Source organism: Pseudorasbora parva, chromosome 16, assembly GCF_024679245.1.
Source record: "Pseudorasbora parva isolate DD20220531a chromosome 16, ASM2467924v1, whole genome shotgun sequence".
In the NCBI taxonomy this organism is placed as follows: domain Eukaryota; kingdom Metazoa; phylum Chordata; class Actinopteri; order Cypriniformes; family Gobionidae; genus Pseudorasbora; species Pseudorasbora parva.
Window position 1 is genome coordinate 38,459,619 of NC_090187.1, and position 20,685 is coordinate 38,480,303.

The following is a 20,685-nucleotide window of genomic DNA, read 5'->3' on the forward strand; positions in this document are numbered from 1 at the left end:
CTGGTTCACGCAACAACCAACAAGTTTTAATTTTTCAATATAAAAGTCTTCGCTATTGCGTGACTCGCTCATTACGACAGTCTTTGCCGCCATCTAATGGTCACTGATCAATATAACTTTATCAGATGAAGAGATTTATCAGAGAACATTTATCAGTGGTTGGCGTTCAAGGTGAGGAACTATTTTTTTGCGATGGAACCGTGAAAGGAAAGCTTTTAGCGATTTTACCTCATGAAATTTGCATTGATATACATTTTGGTTTTCAATATTTGTATTGTGCGGTAACCGTTTTATAAATAAGCCCAGTGAAGCCATGATTTACAGCGAATTTATGACAGCTACACTTTCCATGTTTTTTTAAGAAAATAAATAAATATTTTTATTCAACGGGGATGCATTAAATTGATCAAAAGTGAGAGTAAAGAGTTGTACATTGTTACAAAAGATACTTTGCTTTTGTGAATAAAAATATTCAACTGATAAGAATGATAATTAAAATGATTCCTGAAGGATCATGTAACACTGAAGCCATCACAGGAACCATCACAGGAATAAAGTAGAGTTTAAAATGTATTAAAAGAGAACAGTTTTACTGCATTACAGTTTTTACTGTATGTTTGATCAAATAAATGCAGCCTTAAGACTAAACCGGTAAGACTAAAATACTATAAATAAATAAAAAGGCCTGAAAACAAACAAACAAACACACACACACACACATATCATCATCATCACATTGGCCAGATAAGTACAGCAGTATGTTCTTTACTTATAAGTTATCACAAATACATTCACTTAAACATGTAATATCTCACATACAAAAGAAATCCAAAACACCCCCCAAAAACCCTCTTTTGTACAGAAACACTGTTTGTGATCCTAAAAACAGATACTAAGTGGCTTTAACAAATTCCAAAGTTTACATACTCAACGTCCCTTCACGGCTGAACATTCTTGAGTACACACAAGTGTGTGAACAGCTGGGTGTGTGCTGGATTTGGCTACAGTATCTCAGTGTGTGGCTCCAAGCGCTCTGATAGCTGCCTCACTGTGCAAACATGTCCAGATGCTCGCAGTGCACATGTTCCACAAGTATTACAGCACATTAATGCAAACGTCTTTAACGCCTGCTAAAGGTCAACACTACTCACTATGTCTTTCTAAGGCAACTTTATCAAGATATCAGCATAACATTTTTTCCTACTTGAGGCACTAAATTGTCCAAAGTATCGTCTAAAAGAATGCATGTAACAACAGTGGAAAAAACCCTTTATATGGATTAAATGTTAATTCTAACTCTAAACTGTACCATGTTAAATGCAAAAAAAATACATACATTCAGCCATGTCATCTGTGATCTTAACAGACACACAGGCTGCAAAGGCAACAAATAAATTGCATTCCTAAATTACAATTCTTTCTTTTACACAAACTGTCCCAAAAGACTAAGGCTGAAGAACATTTTATCAATATGCTCCCATCTTGTGGCCAAAAATGGAAACAAATGAGACACTTAATGAATATATATTTATAATCATATATATATATATATATATATATATATATATATATATATATATATATATATATATATATATATATATATATATATATATATATATATATATATATATATATATATATATATATATATAATCATGGGATATGAACAAATAGAACATTGGCATTGGATAAAACAAATAAAACATAATATAAAATAGCCTTATTTAGGAATTAAAAACCATTTTAAGATTTAAGAAACCCTTGCCCCCTTCATATATTGCATCCACACATTTGGTCAGAAATTTACCCGGAATATTCAGGTAATCCAGATTTTTTTCACAGCATTTCTATGCATGTTTAAGGTCCAGTGTATGAAACCATTTTGGATGAGACTGTAAAACCTCATGTTGGAAGTTCACATGGTCCTGTGTGCAGCCGCAGCGCCCCCTGTCTGTGAAGAGCACTTAAAGTTCTAAATTCCAAAGGCATTGTATGCGGACTGGCTCTAGATGTGTAGTGGTAAGTTAGCGTATCGTAGTAGTGATACTTGACCGGTTTGCCGTTAGGATCGTGAGCGAAAGGCCAGAAGCCGTATAGGTGGATCTCATCACAAAAGCGTGTTGCCATGGTGTACATCAGGAGTCCGGTGGTGGGCCTTTTGATCTGGACATGATTGGTCAACCAGTACCTGCAAGAAAGTCAGTGATTACAAACTTAGGACCAGACCAACCATCATGAAGTATTGCATATATCTTTTTTGATAATTACCACATTGTTCCGAATATAAGACGACCCACCCCTTTTCAAGATGTACCTTTAGGTAAAAGGCTTTTTTTTTTTCATTGAAAGTAAATACTGGTAAAATGTACCAACGATCACATTTCAAAATAAACATATCATAAAAATAACCAGTAGCCTGTCTGAATTATATAACTATTAGGCCATTCATCTCATAGTGAAAACCATGTAGCCTGTCAAAACATTTTAATTGGTCCGGTCAACGAGGCATGCATGCAAACATGACAGTCATGCAGCTTTCCTTCTACTGTTAGCATTTTTAAAGGATTAGTTCACTTTAAAATGAAAATTAGCCCATCTCCATTCACTCACCCTCAAACCGTCCTAGGTTTACATTACTTTCTTCCCTCTGATGAACACAATCCGTTATTAATATCCTTGTGCTTCCAAGCTTTATAATGGCAGTGACGGGGTCCATTGAGATTGAAGCTCAAAAAAGCGCATCCATTCATTATAAACATACTCCACACGATGCCTTTCGTATTGAACTTGCGTAAAAAAAATGTAAATTACACACCATATGACATCGGACGTAGCATCTTACACAGAAGCGTCTTACACAAACACATCGATTCATTTCAGAAGGCCTTTATTAACCCCCGGAGCCGTGTGGAGTATGTTTATGATGGATGGATGCACTTTTTTTGAGCTTCAAACTCAATCGACCCGTCACTGCCATTCCAATGCTTGGAAGCGTCAGGATATTTTTATCAATATAACCATGTTCATCAGAAAGAAGAAAGTCTACACCTAGATTATACACCTAGGATGGCTTGAGGTTGAGTAAATCATGGTCTAATTTTTATTTTAAAGTGAACTAATCCTTTAAAGGGTTAGTTCACCCCAAAATAAAAATTTGATGTTTATCTGCTTACCACAGTGCATCCAACATGTAGGTGTCTCTTGCATGTTTTGTTTTTTTCTCTCTCATAGAACGTCACCCCTTCACACGATTATATGACCGACAGACAACGGTTGGAGTTAAAAATCTTCATTTGGGTTCTACTGAAGAAACAAAGACACCTACATGTTGGATGGCTTGGGGCTATGCAGATAAACATACAATTTTCATTTTTGGGTGAACCCTTTAATAACAATAGACTTGTGCTCGCAATCTTTTAACATTACACTCAGACAGACTGTGTTTCTTGGCACACTCGTTTTACACTTATTTGGCGTGACCTATTGGTGCATATGTATTATTGCCATGTAAAATTTAGACCCTGAATATAAGAAACTTTTTCTGGTTTTTTTTCCCCCCAGATGTATTTCTAAGAAAAAACATCATCTTATATTCGGAACAATACAGTAGTAGGATCGATACTGTTATACTTATAGATCAATTATATTGTTAATAAAATCTTCAGAAAACCTAGAACAATCAGACATTACTAAAAAAATCTGTGCTGTGTATTATAAAATCCTCAGTTTGGTAACAGCTAAGGTTAATAATGAGGAGCCTCGGCTGCATTTAGATGAAATCCCTTTTTAAAATATTCCCATGCAAACCCCACCCACTTCCAAACCTGAGGTTGTGCAGCTCTTCCACATATAAAAGGTTGAGATCAGACAATTGAACAATGTCCATTAAGATGCACTGAACCCTCTCCAATCCACTCACCCCTGAATAACCCTCACAATGGGGCTCTCTCTGTGCATCCGTGAGGTGTCACTCATTCAGGACGGCTGAAGCAAAAGGGGAGTCTGGAGAAATGGAGTTTCAGATAACAAAAGGGTGTGGAATCCCATATTTTAAAGCTACCTCTGGACTTTCTACATTAGGGCTGAGAACAGATTTCTTTCGGGTTCATTGTGAATTAGGTGCTGTTTAAACTACACCATTTTCAACTAAAAACGTTTGATGCCATTCATTTACACAACATCAGCATTTTAGGGGCCTGAAAAAGCAAACATGGAAAGCATTTTTTTTTTTTTTTGTGGAAAATGTTTTCAGGATAATTTGATGAATTAAAGGTTTAAATAAAGTAAAACATAAATTTAAAAAAGTGTCACTTTTAATCAATTTAATCCTTTTTTTGGAACAAAACTGTGGATTTAAAAACAGAAACAAATCTTACAGATTCTAAACTTTGAAATAAAGGCTCTCTCTGCTAATGCTGTAAATTACACAGGATTTTTTTTTATTATAGTAATAAAATAATTTAGTTCAGTTCGAAAACAGACACTACAATTAAAAACTGAACATGTCTGTTAAAAGTGTGAACCGAATGAGATCAGCAGCCGGAGTCAGATTTTAGTGAAGAGCTGAATGATAAGATCGTGGAACATTTGGTTTTGGTTAGAGCCTATTTAAGTGAGTTTGTCATTGTACAATGTTGGTGTTGTTGATGTTGTTGTGTTTTTCCATTAAGAATAATAGGCTAATAAACCCACCCTTAAATTCCCGCTAATATTAAACCGAAAATATAATGTGCACAGCTGCACTGTCATTCACGGCCACACTGTGCGCATGCATTTACGCTCACACTCTCATTCACTGTCCTCAACATCACTGTCACATCACTATTACACATTTAGTCTGATTCAAACTGGACACCAAATAGAAATAAAAAGAGTTTCTTTGTTATTATTTCACAGTACACCGTATTTTTTACTGTACCACACTCGATACAGACCATAGACCTTTTTCAGAGCACCATGACTGGTATGAAAGCGAGGCTGTGAGACATACAGTGTTTTCAACGGTATCTGCTATAAAAAGTGTCCATTAAGTCGACACAGAACCAAGAGTCTCCTCAATGTCGTCAAGCGATAAATTAAAGTACTTGTCTATGTGAAGTCTGTGCACAAACCACAAGAGAACACAGATAACAGATTTCGGAACTGATTTGCGCCACTGATAACAGCGGCACTGAACACTCAGCATTATTTTAAAAACAACACATTCTAGCGCCAGACTGTCTCTTATTTAACACAGACAAACAAGATTAATACCATGCTAGAGTCAACTAAAGATTTTTGCTTTGTATCAGGTACATCCATGCCACGAGATGTTACAAAAAGTAAAGGGTAGAACTTGCATTGAAAACTAGGTTGTATAACTAGATTCTTATTTTAAAACGACATGAGGGTGAGTATATTATATAATGTTTGCTTTTGAAAGAACTATTCCTTTTCAAATATACTTTATTACCATTTGAACAACTGCAACATATTGTTATGGCATTTTTCCCTCAATACACCATCCACTGAACAGCTATCTCTTAACTTGACCTTTAAACTGGCCCACAGATGGATCTAAGAAAACCCATCCTTGGCTAGGTGCATTGTAAAGATGGTGGGTTCATACACTCTGCTCTGAAGGAGGGCTGAATGGTGCTCTTTAAATATGCAGAGGTCAATGGAAGAGGCAAAGGTTGAGCTATTTAAAGACAACCAACTACAATTGAGCCCAGAGGGGCTTGAATTTGTTGAGCGAACTAACAAAAGACCTTCTGTAAAAATCCAGATATATAGATGCCTGTGTGCACTTTGTGTGCACCCCCATCCATCCACAGGAACAGTCTGTGGTCGTGAAGCAGGATGTGAAAGTATTGATGTCTGAACTATAAATAGCGAGAGGCTTGATACACCTGCTTTAGCCAGCATGGGTTTGAGTAGTCTTAAATGCACGGGCACGTACCCTCTGACAGCATGGAGCAGGCGCAGGGAGGGGAAGGCGGTGCGGACGTTCATGGTATGCAGAAGAATGAGGCGGATGGCCCACTCCACTCGCTCTTCTCCTCCTTTAGCCATAAAGGCAGGGATCCACAGCACACTCCCACTGAGGCTCTGCAGCCTGTGGACGAAGCGCTGCACCCACTCCTCACTGTTCAGGTCCTGAAAGGCACGCTGGACCACAGAAGGGTTCATAGTCACCAGACTGGTGCGCAGGCCCACATCAGCTGAATACTCCTCCACTGGAGCCAGGTTGCACCTTGGAAATGCACACACACACATATACATTATGGTTAAGTCTTAAAATACTCTTAGGTTAGGCTGATCACCATGCGCACACATGCACGGACGCACACTACAACCCCCAATCGTTCAACATTTAAACCATGTATAAAGCTAGTAATTCCTTAGTTATCTTCATACACCCACAACACTTAAGCAAGTAATTAACAAGCCATAAACATTTTTATATAAACACATCTTTATTTTATTTTACTCTGCTTGGCTGCATTACACATTAGACCCAGAAATATTCTACGCAAATATACACTTTATTACCAAAAGTTTTGGGACGCTTGCCTTTACATGCACATAAACTTTAATTTAATGACATCCCATTCTTAATCAGTAGGGTTTAATATGGATTTGGCCCTCCCTTTGCAGCTTCAAATGTCTTGGTATGCTGAAGCATTAAGAGTTCCTTTCACTGGAACTAAGGGGCCAAGCCCAACCTCTAAAAAAACCAACAACAACCTCACACCATTAAACCCCCCTCCACCAAACTTTACACTTGGCACAATGCAGTCAGGCAAGTACGTGGTCCTAGCAACCGCCAAACCCAGACTTGTCCATCAAATTGCCAGACAGAGAAGCATGATTTGTCACTCAAGAGAACAAGTCTCCACTGCTCTAGAGTCCAGTGGCAGCGTGTTTTACACCACTGGATCCAACGATTTGCATTGCACTTGGTGATGCAAGGCTTGGATGTAGTTGATCAGCCATGGAAACCCATTCCATGAAGCTCTCTATACACTGTTCTTGAGGTAATCTGAAGGCCACATGAAGTTTGGAGGTCTGTAGCTATTAACTGTAGCCGACCTGCACTGACCCCGTTCTATGAATTCACTGAGCTCCTGAGAGCGACCCATTCTTTCACAAATGTTTGTAGAAGCGTCTGCATGTCTAGGTGCTTGATTTTATACACGTGGCCATGGAAGTGATTGGAACACCTGAATTCAATGGAGAGGTGTCCCAATACTTTTGACAATATAGTGTAGCTTATGTCAGTGCAGATTTGCAAGAACCAATTTAATATGTCAATAATTTGTATTATTATTTGCTTAGAGTGTTGATTTTGCAAGTAATAACTGAAAGTATAATTTATGTAACTTGAGAGGCAATTCTGATATTTTATATATATTTCACTATTATTTCCTATGTTTTCTGATGTATAATTTCTGTTGTTTCTTTCATTGTTACGCCCACTTCTTGTTGTGGAAGCTAGAAAAAAAGGAGAACAGTTCTCCTGTCTCCTGTCATTTATGGATAAAACTTGAGTTTGAATGTTTGAGGTAACTAGATAAAGGTTTAAAAAGTGTAAAATAATAGAATACGGGAAACAACAGGGCTTTTGTACATTTTTGACTGACTTTGATGAGTAAGAATCCATTGTTTCCTGCCACTATAATACAAGTGAAGTTAACATAGGACTTTGCATCTATAAGATGCGATAAACAAGTGTGTTGTATTTCTGCTTTTGCAAAAAAAAAAAAAGGCACTAGAGTACAAACAACATTATCTGTGAGTCTGCAAAGAAATATCCAACAATCAGAGTTGTCACGAAACAATGACAAGCAAATCATGTCAAAAAACTCTTTAGTGCCATGAATCAATGCGAATGACGTAATCGAGTCTCCCTGCACTTTTATACATATTTCTTTTGTGCGATGTACATAATTTTTTTGCTGCAAATCCAAGTTTGCAAATTTGATATTCAAATTTGGTTGGATTTATTCATGGCTTACAATTCATTAACAAAGCCCTATTAAAAATAAATAAAAGTGTATGCACTATATTTAAGGTCAAAAACCGCAATGATGAAGTTTGAAGTGTAGATCCAAGTAATGAAACGCAACAACAAATTTTGTCTTTTGTGGGGTTTTTCTAGTGGGATCTTGGGACCTCTAGGGGGCCTCAATTAAGGCAGTGCTATATTGGGTGCATAGAAATGGTAGCCGTGCCTAAAAGTATCTGAAATGACAAATTTTGTGTTTTGCAAAGTTTGCAGCTTCAGAATTATAGCTAATTCTTTTCACATGTTTCTATGGTATAGGCTACTGGAAAACAATGATAAGCATTTCGTAAGTTTTAAAGGTATTTACTGGCCAAACAGTCAATATATGCAAAGAGTCAATATTTCCAGTGTTGACCCTCAGCTCAGGCATGCTGAATATCAGCTTCTGGGCCAAATGCTGACTGATCCATTCTTTCCTCTGAGTTGCAATTTGCAGGCTGCTTGTCCACTCGCTTTATGAGGACTGACAGAGGTTCTCTATGGGATTAAGAGTCAGGAAGTTGCCTGGCCACAGATCCAAAATTTCAAGTTAATGATCTGAGCCACTTCATTATTACTCTTGCCTTGTGATATGGTGCTCTATCATACTGGAAAATACACGGATCATCACCAAATTGCGCCTGGGTCATTTGGAGAAGCTGAGATACCATTCTTTACTCATGGCAGTGTTTTGGGGCAGAATTGTGAGAGAGGCCACTCCCTTGTATAAAAACCAACCTCACATTTGGATAGTCTCGGGACACTTCACTGTCAGTATAACAAAATACTCATGGTACCATTACTTCTCCGGACAATTGATTTTACATGTGCCAATAATTCAGAAGGGGGCTTCATCAGACAGTAAAATGTGAGATGAGAAAATGGTCTTCCGCTATCCAACCCTTGTACTTTCTGAAGAATCTCAGTCTGTCCTTGATGTTTTTCTTATAGAGATATAACACCATGCCCTTCTTAACACCAGGCCATTATCCAAAAGTCTTGGCCTCCCTGTGCGTACAATCACACACACCTGCTGCCGATATTGAGCAGCTATGCAATGGCGATGACAACTCCGTAGATGACTCCTCAGGAGGAGATGTCCTGCCGCTTGCTGCACACTGGGACATCCTTCGCTGCAGTTGAACCTCTCTCCTTGAAGTTCTTGAGTCGGTAAATGGTTCTTTCAGGTGCAATATTCTTTTCAGCGATTTCCTTGCATGTGAGGACATTTAATGCCAAGCGACAATTGCTGCAAAGTCTTTCTTTGGAGGCAACCTTTGCCAACACAAGAACACAATGATTGGAAGCACCTCTATCATTTTATAGCAATCAGTCTGCTTTTATAATCCAATCAAGATGATGGTGATTTCATCTGATTAGTGCTTGTTCACACTTTCCAATGTGCTGATACGATTAGTGAAATGATGCTAACATGCCAAAGAAGCTTTTTCCAAATATTTATAATGCATCTGATTGCTATGTAGCCTGACAAGCCAGACCCACATCAAGATATTTGGTCTGGAAATTCACTATTGATAGGGCTCAATCCGAGGGGCGGGATAAACGGTTGTCTTTCAAACTCCCTCTGCACGCGATAGGATAGCGCTACCACCAACCAGAGCAATGAAAGTTAAGCGGAGCTAGGAGACAGATTAAACTCTTGCCGTATCCGGTCGGCAAAACTCCGAACACATCTTTCCTTTTTAAGAATGACTTCAGTGCCGTTCTTTGTTCTTTTCTCAGAGAAAAGCTTAACTCCAAGTCTTCCAGAGTCGCGGTCAAAGCCGATTCGAAAGACCGACGTTCGCCAGTAGCTGTGATTACTAGAAGCACACAAACGCAACTCGGCCGTCATTATGTTAAGGCCCGCCCACTGACTCTATACATGATGTGATTGGCCCGACCAGTTTGGTTTTTACAGCTCAGAAGTGTATTGAGAGTTGCTAGACGACACTCACGGCAGATTAGATTTGCTGCCACTAGGGTGCGTCTTGATTTCTAGGCTAATTGCTCTGCACAATAATCTAGAAACAGTGCGAGTCAACACCACAACAACAGAAGCAGCAAACTTTGCAAAACAAAATTGATCACTGCCTAATACTTTTGGCCATGGCTAAATAAATGTGAATAAAAACATTTGAGTATAAAAAACTATAATAGTAACATTTAAATATTTTACACATTTATAATAATATCGATTTTTACACTGTTAAATTTGATCTTTATGCATGAAAATATATCGCTTCCATGCATTCATATTTTAGGATGGGGTCCCTCACATGAGGATTATCATAATTGGAGAAAACCCATGCCTTAGAGTATTTGCATCCAACTGATCTGAGCATTAACAGTGACAAGTGTTTGTTAACAATGAGACACATAAAGAGCAAAAATGTAGACTTGAGTAAAATGACCTTCACTCCAGACTTGCTTCAACTTATGTCATTTATCTTACAATAAAATACAGCAAAATAGCACAGTCTGCATTAGCTTTACACGCAGAATCCTCCAAAAGACTAAGCAAACACCTTTTAGGGCTCATCCCATCATTTAACTTCATGAAAACACACAAAGGTGACTTTAAAGAAAATACCAAGCAGGGTGCTGGCATTATCATCTTGCCACAATACCTGGAAAAACCTTTCAACACTGGCACCATGCCGACTGCCGAGGCTTAGCTGTCACGGTCACCCTCCCACACTGTTTTGTCCTTGCCCGACAGAACAGCTAGCCAACCACACAAGAGGGATTTAAGTTCCTCCATTACTTAATCTTTGAGGCTCTACATGTCCCTGGACTGGGGTTGAATGACATTAATGTCCTAAGAGCACAGCTGGGCTGATGAGGACTCATTAGGGATTGAGAATCTAACACTATTGTAAGCATCACATGAAGCACATTTGCTGGATTTTTAAGAAAGCAGATTTCAGCCATAGGCAGAACATTTTACAGTCAAGTGAACTTTATTCACTTACAGAAGACAGCCTAATTACGTTTCCAAGGCTATGGCTTAGTATGACTTGTACAAATGTCATATTTGCTCAGCTGGGTCGCAAATTGCAGTATGTATCACCCTTCAGTTCTGAAAGCCTTCAGACATTGTGAGTCAAGCCTGGAAATAGTACTGAGAGGTATTTCAAAAGTGCATTGTGTCGCATAACGGTTCGCAAGCTTTTAGAATTCCAAACAGCATTTCTTTAAAGCAGTGGTTCCCAAACTGGTGGGCCTGAGTTATAAAAAGTGAAGGGGCAATGTACAGTCTGCAAATTTGTTATGCAAAAGCACCTCCGCAGTGTGATTGAAGACTACACTGTGGAATTATCCCGCTTATTATGTGGCTACCTGCCACATAAGTAAATAATTGAACACAAAATAGTCATTTGACATTTTATTACCTCACGATGACTTGCAACACCCGCTTGAACGGTCTGTTGCGGTTGTTGCTGTGGAATAACCGACTGTTAAAGGGCACGATTGAAGAATCAGAATTGAGTTTTGCTGGGAGCCGTGTAATAATATAATGATGCATGGTTTAGCACTAAGCTTGGACAAGTTTGTGAAAGGATTGCCAGTGTCAGGTAGACGTAAAGTAGATGATAAATCTACTTAAAACTTCTACCAAAACAACATCTCTACACCAGATGTGAGCAAAGTGATACGACACGACAAAAGCTAATTGAACCCATTATAATCAGTGATGCTGTCTACACTGGATGTGGTACGTCGCGCAAACAAATTCCGACAGTAAACCGATGCCCCATTTCTTGGGGCAATCGATGCCCCATTTCCATTTCTTACATACCAGTACAACGGTGTGTAACAAAGAGAGACCACAGTGTGTTGTGCGCCTCAAAATATTAGCTTCTGACAATATGAAGCTGAACTCAGACTTCACAAACACAAGAGAAGTCCTTTGAAGCCCAGTTGTCACACTGTCAAATAAAATAAATCTATAGGATTTTGCAAGCAAGGTCATGTCTGAGAGGTTGCATGTGCATGTAGGTGGGGAGCTTGAAAATATTTTTCTCTACAAAAGGGTGGCCAGCAGGAAAAGTTTGGTATACTTTAAAGTGAGTTTAAACTTGAATTTAAATAATGTAAATAAACGACTGTAATGATCCATAATTAGTTAGCATTAGCTTTACAAATTTGTTGTTCTGAGGTAATGAAACCTCTATATTCGAGGTTGTTGACTTATCCTTGGGAGCAAGTGCCTCATTATAAGAAGGTTTAAATATGAAAGTCACACTGCTATATACAAAGTCACAGAGACAAGAACTAAAGACCAATATAAGAAATGAAGTGGCAATTAAGAGGTTCTACAAACTATAATTTTATACATACAACCAAAAACTAAACTATCTTCAGCTAAACAAAGACAAAACTGAAATCACTACATTGTGAAACAAAGATGAAATTCTCAAGGTGAACGAATATCTTGAGGCTAAAGGCCTGATAACAAAAAATCAAGTCAGGAATCTTGGAGTGATTTTGGAGTCAGACCTGAGTTTTAGTAGTCATGTCAAAGCAATAACTAAATCAGCATACTATCATCTGAAAAATATTGCAAGAATTAGATGCTTTGTTTTCAGGCAAGACTTAGAGAAACTGGTTCATGCTTTCATCACCAGTAGGGTGGACTATTGTAATGGCCTTCTCACCGGCCTTCCCAAAAAGACCATTAGACAGCTTCAGCTCATACAGAACGCTTCTGCCAGGATTGTTAGCAGAACCAGAAAATATGACCATATCACACCAGTTCTCAGGTCTTTACACTGGCTTCCAGTTGCATTTAGGATCGACTTTAAAGTACTATTACTTGTTTATAAATCACTCAATGAGCTAGGACCTCAATACATTGCAGACATCCTGATTAAATACAAACCCAACAGATCACTCAGATCAGCAGGATCAAGTCAGTTAGAAATACCAAGAGTTCACTCAAAGCAAGGAGAGTCTGCTTTTAGCTATTATGCCAGCCGTAGTTGGAACCAGCTTCCTGAACAGATCAGATGTGCTCCAACAGTAGCCACATTCAAATCCAGACTCAAAACACATCTGTTTAGCTGTGCATTTACTGAATGAGCTCTGTGCCACTGTATGTCCGACTGATTGCACCCTATCTCTTTATTCTTTTTATAATTGTTTTAGTTTACCTTTGTTCTTATCTTTGGTTATTATTATATATACTTTTTTGTATTATTATCATCTTTACAACTGTTTTAACTATGCTTGTTTTTAATTTTTTATTCATCCACATGGTATTCATTTTTTCTCATGCATACGTTACCACTATTTTTATTAATTTCTATGTAAAGCACTTTGAATTGCCATTGGGTATGAAATGTGCTATAAAAATAAACTTGCCTTGCCTAGTTTATTAAAAAGGCATCTAAAAATGTGGCAATAGAATGTGGTCAAAAATATAGTTTTTTTTTTGATACTGAAATATCTGAAACGCTTCCGAAACTAATTTTCCACAGAACAGATACACGATACCAGCTGCGCTTTCTTGCTCTCTCAAAGCGAGTTGACACACAACTTGAATTTCGGCATGGAATTGCACATAATTGTACGCATTCCAGCAGATTGTGTGCTAAAAATAAATAAAGCAACCTCTCAGTAATAAAATAAGTTCTGTTTTGCTGCTTATTGGGCTTAAATAGTCAAACACACACAAATAATGTCAAAATGCCGGTCTTGGTGAGTATTCACATGAACAGTCAGTTATGCTTTAAAATATGTTTGAAAGTAAACAGCTTAGAAAGAAACCTTATGTGTAAAGTATAATACATTTGTGCATCAGGTTTGAAAGTGACAGCAGCCTAATATACCTGCTGCAAAATTATGAGAAAAACTGTGACCAGTGTAAATGCTGAGTGGCTAGTAACTTTGGAAAACCACTAGCAACAAAAAAGTTATTGTCAAGCCCTGGGTACAGGGGTGTTCAAATGGGGCAATTACTTCTTTTGGAGACTGTTTTATAAAAAAGCTCTAGATTATGACATATTTATTCTTTAAAGCTAGTTTAGGTTGGTATGTTAGAACACTTACTAACTGGCTAAGTTACATCGTGTTATCAGCAGATGTTGAATGTGACAGAAGACAGACATTTACCTAATGACAAAGTCATGTGAATCGATCTCTCTGCCGCAGCTGCTATTCAGTAATATCCCAGAGTTCCCAACGATGGCACATTTTTTGTAATGCTGGTTCTTCATGGGGGACACCGTTGGCAAAAGTTGGTACAGGTTCTCAGAGATGTTTGTGGTGCTCTGGCGGTCAAATATATAATGAATTACATCCCCAGGTTTAAAGGTGCTCTTAAGAATTGAGATGTCCCTCTCAGCATCCAGGAACCTCAAAATGTTTTTCCTGGAGGGAAAATGAAAAAGCATAATATTTTATGTGAGGAAAAGACTACAGAATTTTAACAGGGAACCATTTTTCAGAATAACACCCAACCATACCTGATGAGGTTAGACAAGGTTCTGTTGAAAGTCCATTCAGGTGAAGATGAATTGCAGGTTTTGCTCTTTATGCCTGGCAGTGGAATTGGAGAAGAGACTTTGCTCTTTCTATAGGTAACTAGAGAAGTAGGGGCAGCATTCAGGACAGAATTTCTGAAGAAAAGAAAGAGCATACCATGTTTAGATGTACTTACTATACATCAGTATTAACAAATAAGACATGGCTACAAATGACATCAGTCAGCTCGAAAAGATTGGCTGATACGTTTTGTTAAACCATGAAATCAATTCTAGAAACCTTGATGAAACAGTAATGCGAAACAAACAAAAAGATCTTGAGAATGTTTCAATTCTCGCTGATATTATAGTTCTCCATGTCGTAATTTATAAAAATCGAAATAACAAATAATTTATATTAGAATACATTTACATTTTTTAAATTCTTGCATTAGTTGTTTATGGATAAAATACAAAAAAAAGACTTAAATATTTGGTAGGAAACATATCATAAATGATATAAATCAGATTACCAACCTGTCAGACTGAAGGACAAAGCTTTTTAAGTGAAAACTCTGTGAATCCTCAATATTCCTAAGAGCAGAAGACATAAAATATTCATCATCTTTATCCAGTAATATGACCATTAATAAGGCTCTGAAATCACATCAGTGAGTAGATAATTGAGGAGGAGGCAATTAGACCTCAGACTGGAACAAATACATGAAATTGAATTGGAATGATGATAATTATTTGGCACTTTTATGCGAGTCATTCCACTTGTATTAACTCTTTAAAATATTTTCATGGTTCAGATCCAAGGTCATGGCTAGTGTGCTTTAACCCTTGCTATTATATATGAATCATTCCATCAACTCATTAAAACAATTTCAGTCATTATAGCACAGAGAATGTGTTTAGAAGGAAAATGTGACTAACATAAGAATTGCTTGAAACAGTTTGAGGTGGCCAGACACATTTAACCAAATATGTTGGTCATTGTGAACCCTCCATTCACCTCTACCGGCTGGGTGACCCTTCAAAACATTTAGGACAGGATTGCATTGTATCCTTGAGCAAATCAGGCCTATTTGTCCACCATTTACTGCAATGTTCTCTACCCCAAAGTCATGGCTACTACGTGCATTATTAAGCAGACAGAGCACAAATCTCTTAAAATTCTGGGGAGCAGCTTCAAATGCAGATTTAATGGTGGTGTTGCTTCAAAGCAGTTATAACTGTTCTGAGAGATACCCCTTAGATCCTTTGTTTGATATTGCAATTTAGAATATAATTCCATAAATTATAAATCTCACCAATAACTTTAGCAAAAAATAGATCATAAGTGCAATCTAATGCCTTCTGACAGATAGTAAATGAGGTGTGAAATTTCCACATTGGGATTTTACAATTACATTTTGTCTCTGGGATATTTTTGGTTAGCAAATATGAGGGAGGAAATATTCCCTTTGCATGCATGATGGATAAACTGTAATTAGTGCGGCAGAAACATGAAATAAAATATCACGGTACAGAGCAAACAAGCCCAATTCTTTGCATAAAACGTCAAATGGGGCAACTCAAAGTATTATCAGTATAAAAATGTAAGACTAAATGCACGTCTTGGCAGTGTACACTTGTTGTTTTCTCCTGCAATTATTCTTGCAATTAATTCATCCATGCACAAACATTCTCACTCAAGAGCTTGAAAGTGTACGTCCCGAGATGGCTAGATTTGCAATTATGTAAGCCTGAGGATTTCTGCTACAGGGTTCAATTATAGCTGAGGAAAGGCACACTGTTCATTTTTGTCTCCAAGCTGTAGCTTTAAAGCCACAAATCAAACAGTAATCCTCTAGATGCCACAAACCACAGATCAGACCGTCTTTTCACTTGCATGAATGGGTGCAAACAGAACACACTCAAGAGTAGAACAAAACCACAGACCAACAACCATCCGTCACAGAGCAGCAGGGTCAGCTGCATTTATCTGATGACTCAAGGTTTCGCACTCACACTTTCAAAAGTATGAATGACACATTTTCGAGATCGGCCAGGTATTAATCAGAATCTGAATGTATATTCAGCAAAAAACAGTTTCAAAATAACTCTGATGGATCACTCTCTCTGCTGACACTAAATCTGTATGGATAGGCCTAAAAGGGTTGGTTTACACCTAAATTAAAACTCTTCTTCAAAAACTTGCTTGAGCTTCTGTTAACCTAATTTTGAGTGCTATATTCCCTGATCAATGTTTACGTCTTCTGTAGTGACAATAGAGGAAAAATAGTGACAAAAATAGGAAAAAATTATTTGTGTCCCAAAGAAGAATGAACATCTTATGGGTTTGGATTAACATTTCTGATTTTCAGACATTTTATTTTGGGGTGCCTTTAAAGGCTGTAAAATATCAAACATCCCCTCCAGAATGTACTGAACTACTATCATCTATCAAAAAAAAACCTAAAAAATCAAAGATAAAACTGCGATATTGAACAAGTGAGGTGTTCCCTCAAATTAAAGTCCCACATGCACAGGCTGTGGCTTTGCAAACAATAGTCCTCGGGACAACACATTGTCTCCCTCCTTTGACTTAGACACAGTATTACACTGTTTGATGAAAGACCAAGCCAATCCTGCTGGAAAATACAGTGTAAAATATATAGTCTGTGTTTTGGAAGATTCTAGCTGGTCTAAGCTGGTTGATTGCTGGTCCAAAATGGTTATTAGCTGGACCAAGCCAATCATGCAGGTCCAAGGTGGTCATTAAGTTGGCCCAATGTGTAAATTATCCCAGACCAGCAACAAATCAGCTCAGAGTGCTCAGGCTGGACACCCAGGGGGACGCAAGATGGCTCTAGGGGGGTCCGTGGAAAGTCAACATTTCTTTAATTCTTTTGATTTAAAATCTATTAAAAATGTGATTTCCTAAGTTCACATTTTAAGAATATAATTTATTCAAATAAATGTTGATTTAAAATGAAAATTAAGAAAACAAATAAACAATAATATGGGCTAACAGTAAAGTGTAGTGAGAATCCTAAATGAATTAAGGGCTTTTTGACCACCTATGATGACCAGCTTGGACCAACTAGATCAGTTATTTTCCAAAAAACATAGCTCCAGCTTAAAACTGATTTTCTGGCCAAATAGCCACGCAAAATAATTGGGGAAATAAAATAATATCCTATTTGCCATTTTCTCGTGTAGCCTATACTCGCGATATTCAGACAAGCCAATACGCAGCCCATAGAAATGGACTGTCCATTGTTTGGGCTTCTACAAAGTCTCTGTTGAGAGAATCAAGGCACGGAGGATATGGGTCCTAAACAAAAAACATCACATAAACATAGATAGAGTAGCTACAGCTGTGCGTTCAATCACATAGAAAGACAAAAAGAGAATGTGATATATTTAGGCTAACTGTAGTATTGTTTATTGTAGGTAATCGAATTTAAGGCTACTTACGCGATTTCTTCCTCCACTTCCGATATATCAGCTATAATAACAAATATAACCAGAGCTGTCCCGATTCCAAACATCAGTATTCGGAATTCAAAAGACATGACTTGACCGCCTTGCGATTCTACAAATACGTTGAACTATAAAGCGCAATAGAAATATGTTCTTCTTTCACACTGGGCTCTTACGCAGGGCAACACATGTAATTCCTCCGTCTCCTCGACAAAGCTGGACCATTCTAACTGTCCGTGCAGGTTAACGAACAGTTGTCTGCGTTAAATATCACGTCCATCTGCCTCTTCCACCTTTACGAAAGTAATGTAGGGATAGGGCAAACGGGAACGTCCTTTCTTCTCTTCCACTCCTGCCGCTACTCCTGAGAGATCTGGTTGGTGGCAGTTCCCTTGAAACTTTGCCTGCAAGGTGCATAAACTCACATATGAATGTTTTGTATTCAGTTAAACGGCATAATTGGTAGGCTATAGAGACAGAAAGCTTGCATTTAAAATTTAATATGATTATGAAATATGTACCTCCTTCTCCTTCTTGCTCTCTTTGTTTCTATTTGACAAAGAAACACACGTTTGTTTGTTTTTTTACGTTGAAGACTTTCTATTGTTTTTATATTGAGCTTATATTGGATGTTATATATGTTCTTTAATAACATCCAATCCTAAAACCGTGTCCCAAGCAGGTGCGACGCGACAGGGTTACAGCGACAAGCCATTTGTCTGTCCACAATGAACCCGACACAGCTGCACGACGCGACATAATCAATCAAAAATCACAGCCAATCAAAACCGTTCTCTCCATTTGAACGTTCTCTCAACACAACATTGCACAAAAAATTCAGAACATTTCTTCGGTCGGCATACATTTTATGGTTTTCTTTTTGGAACTTTAGGCATTTGTCAATTACATCCAATATTTTTCAACTTCCAGCCTCATTCATGTTTGAGATTTAAAGTCACCATGCAATCAAAATTCGACAACTATTTTGTATGAGATATTGAAAATTGCCGTAGGCTATCTTTGCACATCATTATTCACGTGCCCTCTTAATATTCAATAAAAATTCCCCTCCTTCCTGCAAATGGCATCTCTTCTCTTTACCGATGACGTGTTTACTGTCGTGAGGGCGGAACAACCTGTCACTCAGACAGCAATTAAAACTAGACCAAAGCAATTAATGGTGCAGGAATTGTATCATTTTGGCCAAAACACTGAAGCGAGTTAACATTTTAGCACTTCCGCTTCCATCTTCCTAAAGTCAATGAGCGGGATTTTGCGGTTAAATGGCTGTAATCAAGTGAAGTCTGTGATGAACAAAAGTGCAAAACACTTTAATGTTGTATTCTATGACACAATGCAGCCTACATCAGTAGCCTGTTACCCCACTTTTAATTTTTAAGGTGTTATGTGTCGCTAACAAGTGGCTAAATGGGACTACAGAGGCTGTCGGGGAGATTAAACGTCAACAGGTAAGATCAGTCCACTTTTATTGCCTCATAATGTTCATAATTGTGCTCTTTATTATAAACTAGTCTAACTCTAATGTTCTGGGAAAATGTTTCGAGATAAAAAATAAAACTGAAAGAGTTGTCGGAAGCTTATAGTGATGGTGACATTGAAGTCAAACAGCCGTGGTGTAGTCCTTTTATATTTAGCTTTTTACCTCTGCCAACTCCATTTATGCTTCAAAATTAATCAAAGTATTCATCTGTGAAAATGATCTTGATGGACAAAACATCTTTTCAAAACGTCTTTTTTGACCTCAAAAGCCTATGGAAAAATCCTATTGGGTTTTTGACGAGGGTAGCTACCATGGTGTGATGCCAACTGCCGTTTGGTCTACAGTGACGTCATAACATGCACCAATCTATAGCAAACGACAATAATCTAACAATTCAGCGATTCAGTCAATCCTCAACAAAATTTAAGTCCTGCCCCTTTTCTTGCTTGAAGCCGTTTCACTTGAATAATAGGGAAGAAAAGTATCTCGTGCTTCTGTTTCATGCTGTCTTCAGTCCAATGAGAATTATTTGTGGTGTGGCCTACACAATGCCCCAGAAATACATCAAATTTTTACCTTATTTTTAAACAGGCAAGCTATTTTCTGTGAATGTTAGAGATTTTCTGCTAGGTTAATAACTAGAAGAGAACTTAAACTAATATGAAAACCAATACAAATTTTCCATTGTTCAATTTTCACAGGAGAAATCCATAATTTCAATAGGAATCCAGGGCGACGATGCAGATTTCACTTGTTTTGATAGTGACTTCATGTGCTTCATATATTGTTACACTGTTGACAATAGACAATTAACCTCTTTTGTCTGCGAAATTACAAAAGAGAAAAAAAAGGTGGATATTGCTACACTGTAAAAAAAAAAAAAAAAGGCAAATTTTGAACTTTTGCAGTACAATCGACTTGGATGTTTGGGTTATTTCAACTTAAATTATGTTAAACTGACTTTAAAAAATGAGTTACATCTTGTATAACTAACTTATTTTGATGAGTTAAAACAATGTAAACACATATGTTGTCATAACTTATTGAACATATAATTTACAGTGTATATATTTATATGGCAACAATACTATTGTTAGTATATAATATACTATTGTTAGTATATAATATACTATTGTTAGTATATAAATAGTCTATACTAACACATTGCTCTTACTATTGTAACGATGGTAAGAGCAATGTGTTAGTATAGA

General features: G+C 37.5%; 1 protein-coding gene across 2 annotated transcripts; it reads right to left on the bottom strand.

Annotated features, from left to right (window-relative positions):
• Positions 1-1,665: 1,665 nt before the first annotated feature.
• On the bottom strand, positions 1,666-18,722 carry st8sia2 (ST8 alpha-N-acetyl-neuraminide alpha-2,8-sialyltransferase 2). Of its 2 annotated transcripts, none has more exons than XM_067418934.1 (7): positions 18,495-18,722; positions 18,150-18,377; positions 15,037-15,093; positions 14,503-14,655; positions 14,150-14,407; positions 5,945-6,238; positions 1,666-2,191 (listed from the first exon to the last, which is right to left on the bottom strand). In XM_067418934.1, exons 2-7 carry the CDS (start codon positions 18,161-18,163, stop codon positions 1,906-1,908), a joined length of 1,062 nt encoding a protein of 353 aa, XP_067275035.1. In that variant the 5' UTR covers positions 18,164-18,377; positions 18,495-18,722; the 3' UTR covers positions 1,666-1,905. The 2 variants fall into 2 exon arrangements, with proteins under 2 accessions (XP_067275035.1, XP_067275034.1); XM_067418933.1 differs by having other exon boundaries at positions 17,968-18,377.
• Between the last annotated feature and the right edge of the window lie 1,963 nt (positions 18,723-20,685).

What these genes read in the sequence shown, in the direction of transcription:
- st8sia2 (XM_067418933.1), bottom strand. Translation starts at nt 18,065, where the DNA reads ATGTCTTTTGAATTCCGAATACTGATGTTTGGAATCGGGACAGCTCTG. An exon ending in GAAGTGGAGGAAGAAATCGC is followed by an intron (nt 15,094 to 17,967) that starts GTAAGTAGCCTT and finishes TTCTGCTCTTAG; the next exon opens with GAATATTGAGGATTCACAGA. An exon ending in CTGCTCCATGCTGTCAGAGG is followed by an intron (nt 2,192 to 5,944) that starts GTACGTGCCCGT and finishes ACTTTCTTGCAG; the next exon opens with GTACTGGTTGACCAATCATG.